Source organism: Numenius arquata, chromosome 8, assembly GCF_964106895.1.
Source record: "Numenius arquata chromosome 8, bNumArq3.hap1.1, whole genome shotgun sequence".
Lineage (NCBI taxonomy): Eukaryota > Metazoa > Chordata > Aves > Charadriiformes > Scolopacidae > Numenius > Numenius arquata.
The window spans coordinates 19,776,620-19,798,541 of NC_133583.1; the positions used below are offsets into that span (position 1 = coordinate 19,776,620).

Below are 21,922 nucleotides of genomic sequence, written 5' to 3' on the forward strand. Positions count from 1 at the left end.
CACAGCGTAAGACCACGCGTAGTTTGCCTGAAGAGCAGAGGGTTCTTTGTGTCTGGGCAGCAACCCCGTGAGACTTCCTCCATGCTTGGTCTCCATGATTCTTTGATTCCGCCTTCTAGCTCTCCGCCAGCTTCCACAGAACTCTTCAGCAGCCACTCTGCAACCAACTCTTTTCTCCCTCCTGCACTCGAAAGGCACTTGCTGGTCTCCGACAGCAGGGAAATCCTTTTGGATGACCGACATTTCCCAGGCCCCTTGTTGCCCCCCTGTAGAGCACATGGGATTTTTGTGCTCTGGAGGGCGTGTGGCAGAACTCAAGCCCTCGGGAAGAGGCACTGCTTTCTGACTCTCCTGAACTCCGTGGAGAAAATTCCTTCCTGGGTGTTTGGAATCTCCATTGAAAAGGATTCCTTGGCTTACGCTGCAAGAAGGAAGCCTTCAGTTGGTACGGCAGCAATCATGTTGGGGAGCAGTTTTGTGTTGTATGACGCAAAAGCGGGAGGAGCAGCTGACACCCCAGAAGGCTCTGCCGCCTTTCAGTGAGACCTGGACAGGCGGGGGAGCTGGGCGGAGAGGAACCTAAAGAAGTTCAACAGGGGCAAGTCTCGGGTCCTGCGGCTAGGGAGGAATAACCTCGTGCGCCGGTCCGGGCTGGGGCTTGACCTGATGGAGAGCAGCTCTGCAGACAGCTCTGCAGGCGTCCTGGTTAACAACAAGTGGACCATGAGGCAGCGCTGTACCCTTGTGGCCAAGAAGGCCAAGGGTATGCTGGGGTGAATTAAAAAGAGCACGGCCAGCAGGTCAAGGGACGTCATCCTCCCCCTCTACTCTGCCCTGGTGAGGCCACCTGTGGAGTTCTGTGTCCAGGGCTGGGCTCCCCAGTCCAAAAAAGCCAAGGAACTACAGGAGAGAGTCCAGCCGGGGGCTACAAAGATGACCAAGGGACTGGAGCATCTCCCTGATGAGGAAAGGCTGAGAGACCTGGGGCTGTTTAGCCTCTCAGAAGACTGAGAGGGGATCTCATCAATGCTGAGCAACATGTAAAGGGCAGGTGTCAAGAGGATGGGGCCAGACCCTTCTCAGTGGTGCCCGGTGACAGGACAAGGGGCAGTGGGCACAAACTGCAAAACAGGAAAGTTCATCTGAATGCAAGGGAAAATGTCTTTACTGGGAGAGTGCCAGAGCCCTGGAACAGGCTGCCCAGAGAGGGTGTGGAGTCTTCTTCTCTGGAGATATTCCAAACCCGCCTGGGCGCGTTCCTGTCCAACCTGCTGTGGGTGACCCTGCTTGGGGAGGGGCTTGGACTAGATGATCTCTGAAGGTCCCTTCCAGCCCCTGCCTTTCTGTGATTCTGTGAGGAGGCCCTGGAACTGGGCAATGGGGAACGCCCTCTGGCTACCGTACAAACAGAGTCTACAGAAATCTTCACGTCACAAGCACAGACGTGACGCTGAACGCAAATGGGAAGAAAAGCAGCTTTGCCGCTTTGCCACACTTCTATCAAACCTGGGCAGCGAGGATGGGAATTGCTTGGAGCCGTGTCCAGAGCAGAGCAGTTGAAGCGTGTGCAAAGTGGCAGGGCCCGGGGTGCGTGGTGCTGGGAAGGGAGGCGCGAGGCCATGCCGGGTGGGCGGGCGCAGCCCACATTGCCGGGAGAAGGATGGCTGCACCCGCTGGGCCGTGCTGGGCCAGGCGGCTCTCCTGGGGGCAGGGGCAGAGACCCCCGATCCCAGGGCTGGGTGTGAGCTTCCCCCGGGGAAACCGAGCAGGCTGTGGGGCCGGCGAGGCCCCAAGGGCACGGCCATGGCGCTGGGCAGGCGGCCAAGGCCAGCCCGCCAGGAGGGAGGTCTGGGGAAGGGGCTGCCAAGCCCCGGGGAGAGAACAACCCTCTGGGCCAAGCCCTAACGCTGCCCCTCCAGAAAGGGAGAGGAGGAGGAGGAGGAGGAAGCTGACAAATGAGCGTGGCATCTCCCAGTGCAGGGATTAACGGCCAACTTTATTGTGCCGGAGGAGGGGGATCAGGGCCAGCACTCGGGGACCGGGCACGGCTGCTCCGGCGGCAGCGTCTGGGCCGGCTGTAGGGATTTTGGGCCCGACGCTGCACACGGGAGCTTTCTCGAGTCCTCACGGGCCCAGAGGGCCTGGAGCGGCTGCCGCTCTCGAGCACTGGGGAGCCGGAGGAGGACCGTGATGGCAGCTGCCTGGTGGTGCTGGGGCTGCTGGTCCCGGGTGTTGGGGAGCGGTGGGACGACCGCAGCCCAGCCTGCCTGGAGGCGCTGCTCTCCTCAGTTGCTCCTGGCACACGGCTCCTGGAACGGCGTCTTCTGGGCCGGCTGTAGGGAAGTTGGGCCCGACGCTGCATGCGAGAGCTTTCTCTAATCCGCACGGGCCCAGAGGGGCCGGAGCGGCTGCCGCTCTCGATTGCTGTGGAGTCGGCGAAGGACCCCGATGGCAGCTGGGGAGCCGTGCTGGGGCTGCTGGTGTTGGGTGCCGGGGAGCCGTGGGATGGCCCCAGCCCTGCCTGGCTGGGAGTGCTGCTCTCAGTGCTTCGTGCTTGCTCGCGACTGCTCTCATGGCGTCCTCTAGGCCGGCTGTATGGAATTTGGGCTCGACGCTGCAACCTGGAGCGGTTTCGCGTGCGGTCAGGACCAGGGGGGTTGGAGCAGCTGCCGCTGTCGAGCGCTGGAGAGCTGTGGGACTGCCTTGATGCTTCTTGGCTACTGGTGCTAGGGCTGCTGGTCCTGGGTGTTGGGGAGCCACGGGAAGGCCTCGCTCCCCCCTGTCTGGCGGTGCTGGCTCTGGCGATCTGCGAGCTGGCACTGGAGGCTGTAGGGGGAAGCAGGAAGGTCAAGGGCACGGCTGCCCAGGAATGGGTCAGGGCAGGCCAGAGTGGTCAGGGCAGACCACCACTGGAGCAGAGAGGCTCTGGAGCTGAGAGTCTCTGCCAAGGCCACCCTGGGCACGCGCTGCCAGGCCTTGCCTGGCCCCTGGCCCCAGCCCCGGGGCAGCCGGGTGCTTTGCCTCTTACCGGTGCCCAGGCCAGCACAGCCGTCGCACTCCCAGCTGGCCCTGCTCCTGCTCAAAAAGGAGCATCGCCGGTGGGTGCTTTCGGCACCGCAGGAGGAGCAGAGGAGCAGTTGCCAGGGCCTGGGGAAGCAAAAGGGACCGTGGCTGTGAGGACAGAGCGACCGCAGCAGCACGGGATTGTCTGGCGGAGCTCTTGCTCTCAGTCTTTGGGCTTCAAGCCCTTGGCCAGAGAGAGATCCCGTGCAGAGCCCCGGGGTGCAGCGTTGGACACTTACCCCTCTCGCTCTGCCTGCTTTCTGCCTCCTGGACAAAGGCACTCGCTGGCATTGCAGCGCCTGTGCCTCTCATTGACTGCTGCATCCGCCCCGTCGTCGTCAGAAGATGGTGGACTGATGGAGAAAGGAAAATGGATGAGCTCCCGCTGCCCCAGCATAAGGCAGGTGGAGGGCGTCCCTGCTCTTCCCCCGCCGCCCTGTGCCACCTCCTCCGTGAAGCTGAAGCCCAGAGTCACGGGAGAGCGGAGGGCCAGGACTGCTGGGGCCGGCCCTGGCACGGCACAGAGCTCGCGCCCTCCTGTCTGGAGAGCTGGGCAGAAGGACACCAACCTTTCAGGGATTCGGATGCCCATGGTGAGCATTTCTTTCCGGTATTGATATTCATTTTGACAAAGCGGGCAGCAGAAGCTGAAGTAGCCGAGGTGGAAAGCGTGAGCCTGGATGCAGCCCCTGTGGAACCAGGCGTCTTTGCAAACTGGGCACACCATGGTGCTGTAGGACTTTGTGTCCCCCACAGGGTCCAGGCAGATCAGGCAGACGGTGTTCTCCTCCGGTGCAGCCTCCACTGCCTGCTCTGGGCGGTGCTCCCAGCAGAAGGACCTGGGGGGCAGAGGAAAGGGGTGGGCGAGGTGAGAAGTGCTGTGTCCTTCTTCCCCAGTGGTGGCGATGAGGCTGGAGGCGGTGTGAAGGAGCCCCAGAAACTGCCCTGCTCCGGCTCAGCATAGGACTCTCACTGGGGGTTGCCTTCTGGTTTGGCTGATGCTGGCAGGAAGGGCACTGAGGGAGGGCAAAGGGCCTCCCCACGAGGGCTGGCTGGCCTTACCTGTAGCACCCAAAGTACTGGGTGATGCAGCCTCCCTCCATGGCACAGGGGAGATGGAAGGTGCGCTCGCAGCCCGTCTCCCGGCAGGTGACGGTGGCCCCACTCTCGCCACAGACAAAGCATTGCTGCAAAAAGCACAGGAGCTCCCATCAGCGGCAGCCTCAGGGCCTCCACAGCCACCCCACACCTCCGGTCAGGGTGTGGGATGTGGCCATGGCTGGGTCACAGCCCGCAGATGCGCCTGGCAGAGGAGGCTCCTGTGCTGCAGCCTCTGCGGAGCTGCTGGGAGCAAGACGTTTGTGCCAGAGCTGCCTGGAAGGGCTGGGGTTTCTTTCCTGGGGTCTGGGCTAAGCTCTGGCAAATGTCTCCTGGCACAAATCTCCCTGCTCTTCTCTGGTGCTCACCTTCTGTTCTGCCCACTCGATTACATATCGAATATCCTCAGGGATGTCTCCCATGAATCTTACACGCTTGGCCCGTTGGTGAAAAGCCTTGTTGGCAAAAACCTGCAGAAGGGAAAGACAAGGAGCTGATAAGCGGAGAGGGGCAGGGACTGCCTGTCGGAAAGCTGGAGGGAGCCCCCGAGGAACTCACCACGCAGAACTCATGGGCACAGATCCCTTCTCTCTCCAGCTTGGCCCCGCAGATGTCGGGGTCAGCCTTTGCCCGTCGACACAGCATGCACGCTGGAGGGGAGAGAGCAAATGGCCGCAGGAATGAGCACCTCTGCGGGGCCGGGGGCAGCGTCCCTGAGGCATTGCCCCCAAGGGCCTGTCTGTCCCTGCCCGGCCGGCTGAAGGGCAGGGCTGGAGGCCGTGGGGAGGAAGGGGGCATGGCAGGCAGGGGTGTCCCAGCAGGTGCCCACTGCCCAGCCTGGCCCCCGCTTGCTGAGGAAAGGGGGGGGGCCCTGCCCCGGGGCACTCGGGGAGCTCCTGCCTCCCCCGGCCACCACCCTCGGCCCCACGCTGACCGCCCCGACAGCCCCTCTGCCAGGCTCTGGGAGGGACACTTTGCTCTCACCATGCTCCATCGCGTCGGGGGCGTTCTCCTTCGTAGCAGACATGGCGCACATCCACAGAGAGCGTTGGGAGAGTCCGTGTCCCAGCAGCGCTGGGCTGTCTCCTCCAAATGCTCCTCTGCTGACCCTGCGGGAGAAGCAGGAGGCGGCTGAGCTTGCAGCGCAGGCCCAGAGCCCCGAGGTGTGGGACCCCCTCCTCCCTCGGCAGCCCCTCGCAAGCCCCGTCCCTCCCCTGCCCTCTCCTCACCTCTCCAGGTCGCACTGAGGCCCCGACGGAGCCCTTTTGTGGGCTTGCTCCCGCCCGTCACAATGGCCATTGTGACGTCAGCACCGCTGGCCAGCGTGCGCCCCAAACATGGACAGGGACGCCCTCGGCCACTCGCCACCCACTCTGAGACGGCCACCGCCTCACAGCGGGGCTGTGAAGTGCCGAGGCGGGGGTGGCCGGGGCACAGCGCAGCTCCTCGGGACGGCACCTCGGTGTCCCACCCCAACATCTTTCTGCTGAACTCCTCAGCGCTTTGGGGACGTGCTGCCTCCCGATGAAAAAGCAGCGGGACCACAAGCTGGGGAGTCGCGGCAGAAACGGCCTTCTTCCACGGCAATAAACCCTGGCCTTTTTCCATGGGAAAAAAAGAAGAGTCAGTGTGAGCCTTTCCTTGGTGGGGTAGGAAACTGGAAGAGGCTGTGGGGCAGCTTTGGAGGCCGTGGGTGGGAGTGTGGATCCGTTTGAGGGCGGAACGTCCCTACCGAGGGATGTGGACAGGTCTGGTCCATGGGCTGAGGGCTGTCAAGCCTTGGAATACACTGCCCAGGGAAGTGGTTGAGTCCCCATGCCTGGAGGGCTTTGAGAGGGTCCTCAGCCATCCTCTTCTCCCAGCCCCCTGTGGAATAATTCCTAAAATGTAATTTTTATTAAAAATATATGGCATTGTTCACACATTAAGGAAAGGTATAAAATGGAAACGTTTCCAGGGTGGAACACAGCGGCAGCCGGTATGTGATGAATCCGCTAGACCTATGACTCCCTGAACAACAATGCTTGCAAAAGCAACACGGAGCATGGAGTGGAGTGAAGATTCCACGGCCAAGCTCTGTGATTACACAGCAGATATGGGAACAAGGTGATCCTATGGAACTGGTAAGCGGCATGCTTGCTACCCTGAGCCAACAGCCTGTCAGATTTTGATGAAATGCTGTCCTTTGTGCGAACTTTGCTCATTATAGTGTCGTTATAACACCAAAACACCCCTCCAGCCCGAAGGCTACCCGCCTCCGAGGTGCGACCACTCCTCCTTGAGCCTTTCCTTGGTGGGATAGGAAACTGCAGCTCCAGAGGCACCAGAATGGGTCATATGCGAGGAAAGAGAGCAGGGGAGACCCTCTCCCAGGCAGCTCTCACCCTGACCCGTGACTGTACAGGTGATTTGGGGGACTTTCCTGCTGGAAGAGCGCGGAGGGAAAGCTTGTGGGTTGAGAGTTTGACTCATCTCTCTATATCTTGCCTAAGGCGATATTGCAGCGCTGGGACCTTCTCTGTGAAATTATCATTTATTGAACAACAAGCATTCAACACCAGCAACATTTGTCCTTAATATTTATTAATGTACACACTCAGTTAATTTTAAGGAGAAAAATCAGCTCTGAAGAAACACAAATCTCCCCATTTCATAAGTCTTCCCTGCTATGTATGTATTTTCATAAACTTCTGGTCAAGTTTTACTCTGGAAATAATGCATTCCAAATATTTGTAAAGGCATCTCAAACAGGATGTCCGTTACCTTGGCATGATACAGGTTATGTCTTACACAGATTTACTCTTTCATGGAGACTGCTCTTTCTCAACCCCCTTCAGCTCTGGGGCTTGAAAACACAGCGAAATAACCCTGTGTTTTCTCTGTAACATGATCAAATTCTCCAAAATCTTGCAAAGCAGCAAGTCACATCAAAACCACAGAGACAAAAACCATCAGGCCTTGGTACAAACACTGAATTGACACAATAAACGTGTACCTATTTCAAAGAAATTTAACAGTCTTTCCCAATATTATTTCCTATTAGGTCTTTGAAAGACTAGAATTTTCAGAGGATGTTTTTCTGCATCTTCTTCAAAGAAGAAACACGGAATATTTCTGACCAGTAAGGTAAGAAAGATTTATTGTTTTGCTTTCACTTTCCTTCTTGCATCCTTATGCTTCTTCCGGCATTCCTGCAAATATTTGAATTTTAACATAATATCATGAGAAGTTTCTGAATTCACCTCTTTTTCTCAAACACTTTTTTACATGTAGTAAAGTAATCCTGTATTGTACAGGACCAGTTAAGTAATTTACCTGACTGGACATTACAACATGACGTTATATACACTTCTATATTAAAAATTTTTAGTTCCCTGGTAATTATAAAGTTTCATGCCCTTCTAAGGGTCCCGAATTAATTTTTAATGCAAATTAAGCAAATAAGCAGCCGCGTTCCCTCCTCACGCTGAGCTTTCAGCCGCAGTTACCAAGGAACTGATGTTAAAATACTCACCTCAAGCAATAATCTACGTCTGTCTTCCCAACCATCTTTTTCTTCACTGAGCTCTACTGATCTACAAAATAACTTGGGGCCCTCTGCACAAAACAAAAACCAAATTAATGTGGTTAAACACTTCCAAATATGCTGCTGTTTGTCAATCTCATGAGCAGCACAGCAATAAACTCGGAAGGCTTACTCTTCATATTACTCTTTTGCCCCCATGACATGGTTGGCTCCAACAGAAGCCTTATGTGTTGCAGCCTTGTGTACTAAGGAAAAGGAAAGGCAGCAGCATTTTTGCTTAATATGCTGAAATATCAATTGCAGTGAAACAGTATCTGCTGCATTAAAAGCTCAGCACCATTAACGCAAGTCTCCCAAGAAAATTTATGCATGCTAAGCACTTATGTCTGCTCAATTTTAACAGGCTCCGTAAATCAGACAGGCTGGAAGGTTACCATACAATAACTGTATTAAACACAAGAACTTTTACACATACGTTTAATTAGAGTTATCTAACACATCTCAGGAAACAAACATTATTTAAGGCTGTCCCAATACTTTATTGTATAAAATACCAAAAGCAATTGTTTCGGTGGCCTGTGGGCCTCAGGTTTTTTTGGATGTGGGTTTTTTTGTTTGTTTCTAACTATGACATTCATTATATCCACAAGAAAAACCCCCACATTCTTTAGGATCAAGAACCATGTGGACATATGTGGCTGGTAAGAATATTCAATATTCTTAACGATAACACTGGAAACACAGAAAAAAAGTTAAAGATCAGATATATGCCTGAAAAGATCCAAAATGTCTACATAAGTTATCAAGTGATTTTTCTTTTTGTAAGCCCAAAAAGACCAGCCACATATTGGGCAGTTATCTGAAAAGAGGAAAACAAGACAGCTGTTCAGCGTTTATTTCACCAGGACTGTCTCATGGGATGTGCTACTACAACTTATACTGTAAGTAATTATGGAAATTTGCAATTATTTTTTTCTTAAACCTCTAATCTGTGTTTTAACTACAAAACATTAATAACTAGGCAGTATTTTTTTCCTCGTTGAGTTTCAGTAAAAGTTAAAAAAAAGGGGGGAATAAGTTCTGTTATACCTCTTAGTCGTTCATCGTCTTTGGAGAAGAAGAAAAATCTAGCACTTTCTGTCTGTGGTAAAGAGCAAAACCTAGACAAACAGAAAGGAATTTTAGCATCATGAAAGTTACCATTGAATTCCATTAACACAAGTTAAAGCTGTAACACGTCAGAGAAATAGTATGCACTGAAGAACATTACTCCATAGTAAACAAATAGAACCTTCTATTAAAAACCCCCCGTTTTTTAAAGAAAACTCAATATATATTTGACTTTTGGCCATACCCGCTACCCAGTGAAGCTCTCATACATTGACCTAGAAACTCAGCTTTTATTTTCAACTTCAAATGAAGTGTGGTATTGGGATTTTTGACTATCACATTCTGTGCAGCAAGGAATGGTTTCCTAAGACAACTTCCATTGTTCAGAGATGGGGAATGACGATGTTAAGTTTCCATTAACATAAGCTGCTATTAATATTCTCATAGCATCAAACTACTACAACCAAGTAGACAACAGATATAAATATAACTTGCATTTCTTTGTCCCTTTCACTTTCTGATGCCTCTGGTTCATCTTCACCCTCAGAACTGCTGTCCTGGAAACGTGGATCTTCTTGCCATGTGACTTTTACAGATTTTATTGTTTCAAGTACGTAGGGCTCTGCAATACGTATTAAAAAAAAAAAAATCAGATTACTCCCCCACTTTCCAGTAAAAATTGCTACTTCAGTGTGAATTACTTAAATTGGAAGAGACAGATTTAAGAAGGACAGAAACCTTCCCTCCCAGGTTTTCTATCACCCTCTGGGCAGGTGTGAACTTAGTTTGCTTTCTCATACAATTCACCCTCAAAATTCACAACTAGTATCACCACAGCATACAGAAAAAGTGCAGGAGTCCTTCTGAAGCTTGTTGTTAAGGTCCAGGGCTCTATTGAGTCACTCTGGCCTGACAATCATTATCAACTGAGTTGGGAGTAATTGTGCCTATTCCTATTTTCAGCTTTCTCTTCTTATTAAGTTCCTTCGCAATGCCTCAGTTTATTCTTTCTGTGTGTTTAAGCTATGTTATTTTCATGTATGTATTCCTGCCTATAGCATATGCTGCCAGTTGCCAGAAGCCCAGTTTACACACAGTAACTTAAACACCTACCTGAGCCCTTAACACTTCACCTCACCGAAAGGACTGAGGTTACACATGTATTGAATCCTTTTCTTTCAGTGTATAAACACAGTACTTGTCTGGATGACCAGAACAGAGAAGAATAGCTCCTGTATTGCCTCTCTCTGGCAATATAAAACAGTTTCCACACTCAACAGTAACTAGACTATGAAACGCAAACAGTATTTATTCAAGAGAAAGATCAGAGAATTCTACTTTGGAAAAAGTGAGCGTTTGCAAGTTTAAATTGTCCACAAAACACCCATAGTTTGTGCTCAAAATAAAGACTATCCACACGTTCTCCCTTCATGGTTTCCACATGGCACACATGATCTTAAGTGAGGTTAAACAAACCCAACAAAAACAATCACAACAATCACCTAAGCAACTGAGCTACGTGCAACGGAGAGAGACTTAGCCTTTGGTTTGTGCCAATACAGTGGCTCACACAGTGGCTCTGCTGCCACCAAACAGGATTCTTACACAAGATAAACCAGTAATTATTCCTAATAGCAAATATAAGACACAGTGCTCAAGTGCAGTTCTCAGTGTTAAGAGCTTTGTGAGCTCTGAACTAATCTCCACCGAGTTGTTGGGGTTGTTTGTTCTTGGTTTTCTTTTTTGTATTGCAGTTAACTTCATACAGTTTCTTTTATTTCCTACATTACTACTTAAGTGACTTGATTTCAGACTTTTCAATCTCGATTTCTTAACATTTGATTTTATCTTAGGTTAGGAGACCCCAATAATCACATCATTCAGTTTAAATCTTCTAAAGGTACAATAATAAAATTAAGTACATGATAAAATGTTCTTGGATCTTAGGGTCAACTCTAAGATTTTCTTTTGCTGATAGTACTACCTTAATTAACACACATTTTATTGAAAATTTTGTTGGTTTATATGAAACCTGATTTGACTTCTATGTCATTTTTTTTTCCCCTGTTTCTTTGAGAAATGTAGTGGATGACAAGTTTTTCCATCACTGTTCAAAAAGCAATTAAATAATAGTTCCTTCTCAAAACATCCCTTTCAGAATTCCTGGGATGCAAGCATGAATTAACTGTGACTAATACTTGACAAGATTGTTGTATTTAAGAAGGTCATAATGACTTTGCATAATTACTTTTGCCTCTGAAAATCCCCTGGATTCTGAATTTCTATACATTGTATTACTCTACAGTGCCTGATATAAGCTACTCATTAGAAACTGTACTATTATACATGTCCTACTGTTACCTTCTTTTCTGCCCGACTCCTCTGTGTCTCCAAAGAAGGAAAACATGAAGCCACTAGACTCCTGAGCTCCGTTACTCCCAGTGCTAGGTCCCAAATGGTCAGGTGGGGTAGAGTCCTCCACATCATCTTTGTCCCAGGGTATTTCTTCTTTTTTTTCTGATTGGCTCTTTGAAGACCCAAACAACTCTTTTAAATCAACAGCAATTTCATAATATGTTTCTTTAGACACTTCAGGCCGTTTCTCACTCTCTTCCCTCTTCTTCTTCCTTTGAGCTTTACTGAAACAAGACCGTTGAAGGATAGGAACACAGCACATACATTTCTAAAAGAAAGGTTCCCTAAGAGGCAACCTTGCTATTAATGTCTTCCTAAACTTATCTAAGCACACGAGTAGTTCACTTTTAAGGTTTTGGTGGTTGGTGGGCTTTTTTGTGTGTGTTTTGGTTTGGTTTTTTTCTTTCTTCGTTCTTAGCAATTCCAGGTTCTGGCAATAAGATATTTCCTATTGTCAGAAACAGGTTCATAGGGCAGCATAACTATCCTTTTTGTTTAGAATTTTGACTCATTTCTTTTCACCTCCTGCTATTTACCCACCCTTTGATGGTGAGCAGCGGGGAAACATCTGAGGTTTCATCCTAAAGGCAGGAACAAGGCTACTTTATAATTAACCACAACCTGACTTTTCACTTAATATGTGATAGCATACAAATTAAGATATTTAGGACTTTCTGACGAAAGAAATGTTAAGAGCTAGTTATTTTTTTTCCTCACAGATTTGCAAATCTTAAAGTCCATGACCTGAATCACAGGGATAGCCTGAAGGTGAGTAAGGAAGGCAGAAAAAGTCATGCAGAAAGTAGATGGACTAGAATGAAAAGATGACATTACATGGTGTTTTTAGTGGTTACAATTCTTATTATATCTTGATTTTAGTAATAACAGAGAGAACTAAAGAAAAAAAAAAGAGCAGTCTGTGTAGTTTCAAACTCAGTCTTCTGTTATAGCCATCTCTCCACAGGAAGAAACACCACCATTATAGTTACCAAACTATAAATATTACCTCTCTTTTTCTGTAGTGCTTGGTTTCCTTTCAAGAACTGCATGGTCCTGTCTTGTGGGATCATAGCGGAGGGCATTAATATCTCTATAAAAATCAAAAGGAAAAGAAAAACCATGAGACATTCTGAATGTTCAACTGAAAGCTACCCTAAACCTTGACAGTCAGATTCAAATTCACATTGACTTTACCAAAAAAAGCTCCAAATCAATCCAAAACCTAACTGGCATTTTGTATGTACCCGCTAGTCAGTGTCTGGGTCAGGAAAAAAATATAAACAGAAGTGGCTTTAATCAAATGGCTGTATTTTGTATAAAACATAGACCTCAAGTTGTGTGTGTTATGCTGTAAGTTTATACCTGCACCTGTTTATCTTTCAAGAAGCTCTCTTAATATAGCTATTTGTATATCTATCTACACCTATTTCTTTAAGTACCAAACATTGCATAAATTCAAATAGTCCAAGAGGGTGTCCTAGTAGTAAGCAGTTACTGACTGCTGGCAAAAATTTACTAAGTACACAGTATTTAATTACCCTTAATGCTACTAACTTCCACCAATACTAACTTCCACCAATTCAGTTCACAGACCAAGTTCTATTAAAGTGCATAGTTAAATGTCACAATGCTTCCAAAAGTACATTTCTGAACTTATCTCCTCATCCTCTAACACAGGCTAGAGCATTCCCAACAGCAACATGTAGCAAATTCCTAGTTTAATGAAGAAATTTCTCAAAAGCAGAAATACAGATAAATGACAAAAATAAAATTTCTCCACTGAAAAAGAAGTGTGATGCTCATCACCAGAGAAAACAATAACCTTATTAACTGCTATGGAAGCTAGAGTCTAACTTACTGACTTACTGCCCAACTCACACGTTCTTTGTTTAGCCAACGTAAGTTTGTCTCCACAGAGAACAGAAATATCTCTCACATAGGCAAGGACTTAGTAAAATCTTAATTTTTCATAACCAACAATCCAATGATTCAAAATCTACTAGAAGAAACTCAAGCAGGCATCCCATAATTTTTTCCCTAAAACAATGACAATTACCAGTTGTATAATATTTTGGGACATTCAAGTTGGGAAACTGCATTAAGGACTGACTTCAAAGGCACACAACAGAGGAGGAAATGCTTTTCTCAGTCAGCTAGGCAGAAATTTTAGTTGTGAAACACTGGCAGAAATAAAGCCTTCCTAAAATTCCTTTGTTTCTGATAACAGATGACTCGTACTTGAATTTCTTAGCATTTGTGGCCTTTTGAGTTGGTTTAGGGTGTTCCAGGTTGATATTCAACAGGCTTCCCAGTATTTGCAGATTTTTCTTTTTCTCCGCAGCAAGCTCTTCTTCCTCATCTGTCTTCAAGACGTTTGTCTCTGATAAGAGAAAAATAAATACATTATTTTTTCTCCACTGTGACCTGAGTAAGCCTGTAATATTTAATATATAACATTACTATAATACTAGAAGAGCTCACACAGATCAACACGTCACTTCATTTTAAAGCTACTTAAAGGCTTTTGTCCCTTGTGCTGTAGAAAATCTTTGATTACAAATGTCATGAACGTCTATTTCATGTGAAAATCAGATCCATTATTTAACCTGTTCCCTGCTTGTATCACGAAACTGTGCAACTGCTCTGCCACTGACAGATGCTGTACAGAAGACCACATTAAAGCAACGAAGGGAACAGCAAAACTAGGCAAAAATTTAAGTTTCAGAAACAAATTCTGAGTCTTGAAAACTAAGTTAATAATTTTGGTTTTGGTAGGGGTGGGAAAAAGAGAAATCTTTAACAATTTTTTGCCTTTTTGCAGCTTTTCTGCCTCCTATTGTTTAACAAAAATAATAGATCTCTCTTTCTAAGTCTGCCAAATCAGCCGTGGACTGCAGGATGATAACAAAACAGTTTAAATGAATGTAATGGTCAAAACTATGGATAAACACATTCTGATATCATCCCGTGTTAAAAAAATATTTTCCAATGTTGATTTATCAACCAAGTACATCTCATTCAGCTATTACAAATACTTTCACAACATATACATTTGAGAGAACACAATTACCAACATATACTACATACAGCCACAACACAGTTGGCTTATTTTCCTTACAGAATCACTAAAGAAGCAGCAGTAGCCTGTAAGTTACTTCGAGCATCCACAATTAAGGCTCCATGATATAGCTCTATTAGTGTCATTAGCCAGGAAACACGAGCAGGTTTACCTTCTTCTTCCCCGTCACTTTCAAGGAATCGAGCATCCATGCGAAATCTTTTATCTGTGCCAAACCGTGATTGCAATTTCAAGAGCTAAACAAAATGAAATACATCTTATTAAGCACCAAAGAAGAAAATCAATATTCAGTAGCTTTTTTTTTTTTTACTATAATTATTGCAAAGTATTAATAGCCTTTACCTCTTGATACCACTTCTAGAAATCTCTTTGTATTCAAAGATGACAACATCAGAGAAACTCCTCCCACTCCCCAACACACATTGTTTCCTCCATGGCTACTGTTTCCTCTCTTTAAGAGAATTCTGTTGCAAGTATGTCAAAATCATATTCAGCAAGTACACAAACCTACATGTGATGTTCTTCTGAAGTGGTGTTGCAGAGATTTAGAAATAAACTAAATCACAGTAATGGGTTCACTCACTCTTTCACCAGCTTTGCCTTCAAACTGGGGCTTAATTTTGAATCTCTCATCGTCTGTATCATCTTCCTCATCCTCGCTGCTTTCAAACAGTCTGCCTGAAGTTTTAGCAGCAGATTCATCCTTTGTTAAACAAAAAGAAAATACAGAAAAGCAACCATTCACATCAGTTTGAGAAAATAAATCAGTATCAGCTTTATTCATGTGCTTCTCAGTGGATTTCCAGAACAACCAGCTCATTTATTTATATATGTGCTTCAAATTGTATACATGCCTTGTACAATTCTGCTTTACAGTTATGACTACAAAATTTTAGCATAGGCAAAATATCCATGTAAAGGGTAACTCAGGTTTGACAATATGAGAGAGTTATGTATGAAAATCCAACTTTCTGATTATGTCCAGGGAGATCAATTTAAAAATATTAATGTCTAATTATACCTTTTCTGAACTAGCTTAATTTATTGTATATAAACTCTAGGTCATAGTTTATGTCAGTTAATAAGTATCAGTGATTACAAAAGGTAAGCATCCCATGGCTTCAAACAGATTTTCTATAGAATTAGAGGTTCTTTTAAAGAAAAGGAAAAATACAAGACAGGGATTCTAAATACAGGGTAAGAGAGATATATGCAAAAGAAGCGGTAAATGTGAGGAAAAGCAAGAAGAGAAAGTTTAAATAGTGAGAATGGTCCTAATCTTACTACATTTATGAAGACAAAAACCTAAGAAAAGCAAAACCAATGGTTTAAAGTTTTAGCAGAGAGATGATTAAAAAGATGTGATGATACAAAAAGTTCTATTCCAGAAAAAGGTACCTAGTTGTGCTGAATGTATGGCAGACTCCAGAGGAGTCTGCTAAATAAGCTCTCAGTTAGGTTAGGTGTAAAGAGGAAGTCTCACAACACTTCTTTGGACCCTAACATCACTTTAAAAACAAGATGCTGCATTAATACAGATTTTTTTTGTCAATGGTGTTGAAAGAGCCCAGAGTCCTTCCATACTACCCAGGCCAAACCTCTTCCCCTTCCTTTGACCAAAAGCAGCAAAGTTTCAAAACTAATTATGTGTAAGCCCTATAACTTAAACATTCTTTTTCTATTAATCAAAACTGGAATATCTCTTATGCAAATCTCAATCTCCTCCCAAATTCTCCAAGTTCTCCCACTTTATCAGATGCATGGCTAAGTTCTTTGAAACCTGTTTCATGCTAGCAAAAAAAGAAGAATCATTCATATTTACTCAAACTTTATCTACTTTTTCCTGTCACTTCACTATGAAAAAGTCTTCAGAATAAAAGGCATAGTCATATTGATAGACATTACATTATAGAATACGGGACTTTTTCTCAATAACACTTACTTTTTCATGTGTATTTCCCAAACTCGTATCTTTCTTCAACATCTCATCTGCTTCAGCTTCACTTTCCACATCTGAATCGAATATGATGTGTTTATGCTTGCCTGCTGGCTGGCTATCCTAGGTAAGAGTGAAACTGTCAAGTCAAACGTATCATATATTTGCTACAGTCATACATAAATATCTAAAAGACATTTCCACAACACGAAAGGAGGAATCTACTATTCCTCTTGCAACTCTGGAGACATTCCAGGAATTAGGTATTCATCATTTTGTATACACTCAAAAGAAAACCAGCAATGTAATCAGATATTCCAGGCTATGATTTTGAAATACCTTAGACCACATCTATTAATTTCCCTTTTTCTTTTACTGATAGATAGAAGTTGTGAGTATAATTACCAGATTTGAAAGAGCTCCTTGAATGAGTTTCTTCTGTAATTCTCTCTCTTTCTGTCTCTCTTCTAGAGCTGCCAGTCTCCTCTGGTTATCCTGCAACTGCTTCTTTTCTGTATTAGGTTCCTTTGAAGCAGTAGCATGAAAACAAAGCTCCTTATTTTCCAGAAGGCTTGTCTTCCCGTTCTCACATTTGTTAGCCTCACACTCTGAATTTTTATTGCTTACATCCCTCTTCAATTTTTTTGAAAGCAGTTTTGGGCTTTTCAGTTGTCGTTTAACAGGATTCTGCGACACTGCAGCATTGCTATCCGTGTCACTGCTCTCATCTTCACTCTGATCAGTACTAGGGGCAGCATCTCCACGCTCTGAACTTTGGTCTTCTTGCAAAGCACTCACGCCTTTGTTCTTTCCTTGTAAACATGGCCTGGGGACAGGCTGATCTCTCTCATCTACTAAGGAGGCAGCATCTGACAATTCCTCCTGCTGTTCACCATGCGCATTTTGTCTCTCTTTGCAGCTCACTTCAAGTGAATACAACGGACGGTTCTTAGACTGTTTTTCAGATGACTCCTCCCCACAGTAAGAAATACGACCTTCAACACTTAAGCTTTCTACAGACCTCTTCTTTAAACCAGTGCTGTCCTTAGTAAATTCTTTTTCACAAAGGGACCCCATTCCTCTGAAGGGCTGATATTTCAATTGTGAATTATTTTGTCCCTTGGAGCTTTCTTCATCAGCGTTCTCCTCTCCTCCTAAAATTGCAGCAACTATATCTTCAGGACAGACACATTTTTTTTTAACCGCAGCTTGAAATTTAGAAAGTTTTGTTTTGTTTACGTTACCCTTAGGATTTTCTTCAACACTGGGCTGACTAGAACTCTGTGTACTGTCTGAGTCTTCTTCTGGTGCCCCAGAGTTTTCAGTAGCTAATGCTTTTAAGTCATCTAATGTAAGGTCTAAGTGGTAACAGTTTTGCATCATGGATTCATAATCAGAACTGATTTCAGACTCCCCTTTCTCAGGCTCTGAATAAGAGCTTTCACTATCACTTCTCTTTGTTGTATTGTTAACTGCTCCACTCTGCAAGGCAGCAGTTTTGGATTTTTTCATTTTCTCTTTTCTTTTGATGTATTTTTCTTTTAAATTGCGAGTTTTCAGTGAGGAGTCATTTACCAAATCACATTTTTTGTTAGTTAGCATTTTGCTGGTTTCCACCTTCACCTGTTTAGAATCTTCTAAAATTGCAGTTTTCCTGCTACTTTGATCTGGAGTTTTACTTTCAGCAATAATTTCATCCGTATCTGCTGAATCATAACCATTATTGCATTCCATAGTCTTTTTCTCTCTATAACTTCCTTTCATAGCTTTCTTCACGGCATCTGGATTGCTTAAGGACCAGTGACCATTGTATTCTAATTCAAAATTATCCCCAACAATTTCCAAGTGGTCACTTTCAACGTCAACATTCTTGGCTTTCTGAATTTCTCTCTCTTTATTTACCATTGCTCTGATTTCCTCTTCAGAATCAATGTCACTATCAGAAACACTTATATTATTTTGAGCTGTAACTCCACAAACGTTGACTTTATCCAATAATAAACTTCTCCCTAATATTTTACTATTAGGACTGCTCGATGGAGGCAATTTAGACTTCTCACTGGATTTGGATCTTTGATGTAGTTGTGATGAGGAACTCGACTTTTTTGAATGTGACTGGCACGCCAAAGAGAGATGTACTGCTCCGTTCGGAGCCTCACTGCCCAGTTGCCTCAGTTTTTTAGGTGGTTCTTTAGTTACGGGGAACTCTCCTTGCCGCTTCTTGTTTATGCTGTCATCTCTGCCTTCCAAGTGCCAAGTGAGCTCGGATACAGGAACTATATGTGTCAAGTCTGGTTCCAGCTTTCTAAGGTTATGGCAGTATTTTGATGGGTCATATTTCACAATGTTACTCTGAGTTAAGGAATTAAAGCAACATGATTCTTTCAGCAAGCAGATTTCCAGCCTTTATGAACAGGCTAAATTCTGCGTGAAAGGACAATGAAGTCCTTTTTAATGTTATGACCATAAGCCCTTAAGCAACTGATTTGCAGTCTAAAGAAAAATTATTCAAATCACACAAACTTACTGCAAGATTTACTTAGGGGATTCAGTAAGTCAAGTACAACACAGTAATCGATATTAAGACCGTTAAGCAAATGTTTCCCCATATGATGACAGGAAGAAGGGAATTGTGCCTACGCCCAACCAATAGTTAAAGGATATTTTATTTTTTTGTTGACTCCTAAGGTGCAGGATAGGCAAGACTCTGCCGAATTTACCAACAACCCATTTCTGAAAGGAAAGAAAAAAAACCAGCGTTAAACAAAAAAGGAGTAAGAGTAACCCTGGAATAAAACAAGATGTATGTTCTTTGATAATAGAAACACTAATAAAGAACCATGTGTGACTAATTCTTTTTTTGTTTACTCTATTGACATATATTTGTACTGTGCAACTTAGCCAGCTTTCTTCTCAAAAAAAGAACAAACCAAAACCAATCAAAACCCCAAATTTTTACAACCTGCAAATAAAGAGTGACAATAAAAAAACCCTGAATTTCTTCACTTTACAACTACTATATTTAATATAAGGCTGCTGGTTTATGAATTAACAGTGTAACTACACAGACAGGATCACTATTATTTTGCCTTTTCCCCCTTTCCCACTAAAAAAATTGAAATTCCCTCCCATCACCCTCCAAAAACATTCTGTGCTTAGCAAGTAATTTTGAAAACTCTGTAGTAAATATAATTTTTGTTGACTAAATTTGCATGTTCAGTGATTTTATTCCAAGCCTTACTTTTGTAAGCATGTGTAGACCCTGATCCTGAATGTGCTGAAGCACAGAGATTAGATCCTGACAACCCAGCCGTCAAAAATGGACGTGCTGTATAAAAATAAGACACACATTCTCTTTACATGCTTTTAAGGATGACATGAAGATATTCCCAACATAAACAAATAAAAAGGCACTTAGTAATTCAACATGACAGAGAGGACAGTATGATTATTTCCAGTCATTTCAAAGAACGACAGGAGCTTTCTACATGTCTACACGTAAGATATTTATTTAGAGTACTTTTCACAAGTTGGAGTGTCACACTTCAAAAATTTCTTTAAAGTGTAGATATTTGACATAAATTTAAGTGTAATAAATTTGTGCAAAATTCTGGGTTGTTGTTTTGTTTTAATTCTCTATACATCTAACCCCACCATACCTTATGGTCTGGCACCTCTGTACCTGGTACTGCTTTCATGTGAAAGTCTACGACTCCAGCCTTTTTCAGGGATTCCAACAGACTTGCTTTGTCGTTTCTCTGTGGCTTTTCCTTCTGTAGCTTTGCTTCCTCCCTCTCTACAGCGAGCCTGTACCAAGAAGTACATCATATATGAAAAAAAGTCTGCCTATGTGCAAAATTATAGCTGGCAGCGACCTTCCCCCACAGAACAGTAACCATTCACTAATTAAGGAACGAAGGTATTTGCTACCTTCAAGGGAATAACGATGCAAAACATGTTGCAGTATCTAATGTGAATCAACAGTCCACCAACATCTATATCAATAAAAACCAGAAAGAGTAGAGTGTAGCAGATGAAAGCACAGCCATAATGCTATCAGATATACACAAAAAGGGTAACTTTAGCAACAACGTACATTTTTTTAAATTGATTTTTACCTGTGCAAAAAGCTTTCTTTGGCCAACTCAATTTGCAGTGTCCCTCCTTTCCATTTCGTTTTATTTAAAATTGAGATGCCTGTAAACCAAGGAAATGAGAAATGAGTATTTTCTACATTAAAAAAATACGTTAGACTTAACTATGCCTCTTTCTATGACAGTCTGAATTTTCTTTAGCATGATCTTATAATCCATTGCTCACCTGATTTAAGTTTGTATATGAAAGGTCTAGCACCCGAATGTTAAACAAGAAGGTTCACATCCAAAGTTAAAAGTTCTGACTTCAAATAAGTCATTCAAATCTGTATGGTTCAATTCAACTACAAACCTGAAAATTCAGATACAGGTACTCTGAAGTTTCTACACTACTGTCAGACAGGCTCTCCTCTATTTAACTTCCGCACTTCAGCATTCCCTACGTAAAAGGGCATATTACCAATCCCTCTCTTTGGGTATAAGTATCTTCACCTGCCGTTTTGCTGCTACATATTAACACAGGTGGTTTCATAATGCTGCCTGTAGTTTTATAATCCAACTATTTTGGAATTTCTAAAATTGCTTTAACAGAAGCATGCCTTACGTAAACTCTCCTTCTGGGTTTCTTCTCACATCAAGTCACTTCTAATGTTTTACGGACTCGATGAAAGCATATGAAGCACATTTCCTATACTCTCTCATAAAAGAGTTAGAACAAACTCAGAAATCACCTATTTCAGTCACAAGAAATCTTTTTAGCCTGCTTACCTCTACTTACTGCAAACTCCACTAAAACAACTTCCGTAAGACTGCAGCTTAAAGAAAATGGAATGAATATGAAAACAGAATGAAACCTTGACCTCTACCTGACCACATCCTAATTTGGCAACATTAGCTACATTATCAGTAATGCAACTTAGCGCAAAAACATACATTACTTAAAAAGACAAAAAACATACTTACACTTTTTAAGATCTGCATCGGAAATGCTGACACTGATGTAAGCAAAAGTTTTCATAGGGTTCCCTGCCCAATGATAAACATCCAATTAATTTCTATATAATTTCAGTATTTCCTTTAAAACTGAAAATTAAACTATTTCCTGAAAATAAAGCATACCTGAAGCAAAAATTCCATTTTGCAATACAAACTGAAAAGTAATTAATTTTTAAAGAATAACGCAAAATTGTTACCCTGATCATCTTTTCTGGTGATTATCTCTGCATCCAAAACATGCCCAAACTTGCCGAATCTTTCTTCCAGTTCGGCCTTAGAAACCGTATGGCCCAGCCCTCCAACGTATAAGCGTTTTGAGACTTGTTTCTTCTCCATGTTGAAAAGTCAAGCTGTGATGCACATTCTCTTATTCTGTAATAGAAAGAACAACAAAAAAAACCCATCAGGATAGTTTACTACCACTTACGTCGTAGGGATTAATGCAAGCATTGTACCAAGCTGCGGAATGAGTCGCTTGGTCAGAAATCCTCTACCAAGAGCCTCTGGAGAGAAGTGCTCTCCAAAGCAACCTTTAGGATGATATCTATGTATCGCCTATTTTTTTCCTATTGTCTATATATTTTATGAGTAAGTTTACATTTAAA

At 44.0% G+C, this 21,922-nt stretch overlaps 1 protein-coding gene across 1 annotated transcript; it reads right to left on the bottom strand.

The window, feature by feature from the left end:
• Window positions 1-6,723: 6,723 nt before the first annotated feature.
• On the bottom strand, window positions 6,724-21,653 carry NOL8 (nucleolar protein 8). The gene is made up of 16 exons (XM_074151403.1): window positions 21,515-21,653; window positions 21,285-21,347; window positions 20,346-20,424; window positions 19,887-20,034; window positions 18,892-18,960; window positions 16,633-18,573; window positions 16,234-16,350; window positions 14,875-14,994; window positions 14,443-14,527; window positions 13,451-13,592; window positions 12,219-12,302; window positions 11,159-11,436; window positions 9,293-9,419; window positions 8,777-8,847; window positions 7,676-7,758; window positions 6,724-7,352 (listed from the first exon to the last, which is right to left on the bottom strand). The coding sequence occupies exons 1-16, from the start codon at window positions 21,651-21,653 to the stop codon at window positions 7,299-7,301; spliced, it is 3,600 nt and encodes a 1,199-aa protein (XP_074007504.1). The 3' UTR covers window positions 6,724-7,298.
• Between the last annotated feature and the right edge of the window lie 269 nt (window positions 21,654-21,922).

What these genes read in the sequence shown, in the direction of transcription:
- NOL8 (XM_074151403.1), bottom strand. Translation starts at nt 21,653, where the DNA reads ATGGAGAAGAAACAAGTCTCAAAACGCTTATACGTTGGAGGGCTGGGC. An exon ending in CACCAGAAAAGATGATCAGG is followed by an intron (nt 21,348 to 21,514) that starts GTAACAATTTTG and finishes ATCATTGGGCAG; the next exon opens with GGAACCCTATGAAAACTTTT. An exon ending in AAGGAGCTCTTTCAAATCTG is followed by an intron (nt 16,351 to 16,632) that starts GTAATTATACTC and finishes ACTCTTACCTAG; the next exon opens with GATAGCCAGCCAGCAGGCAA.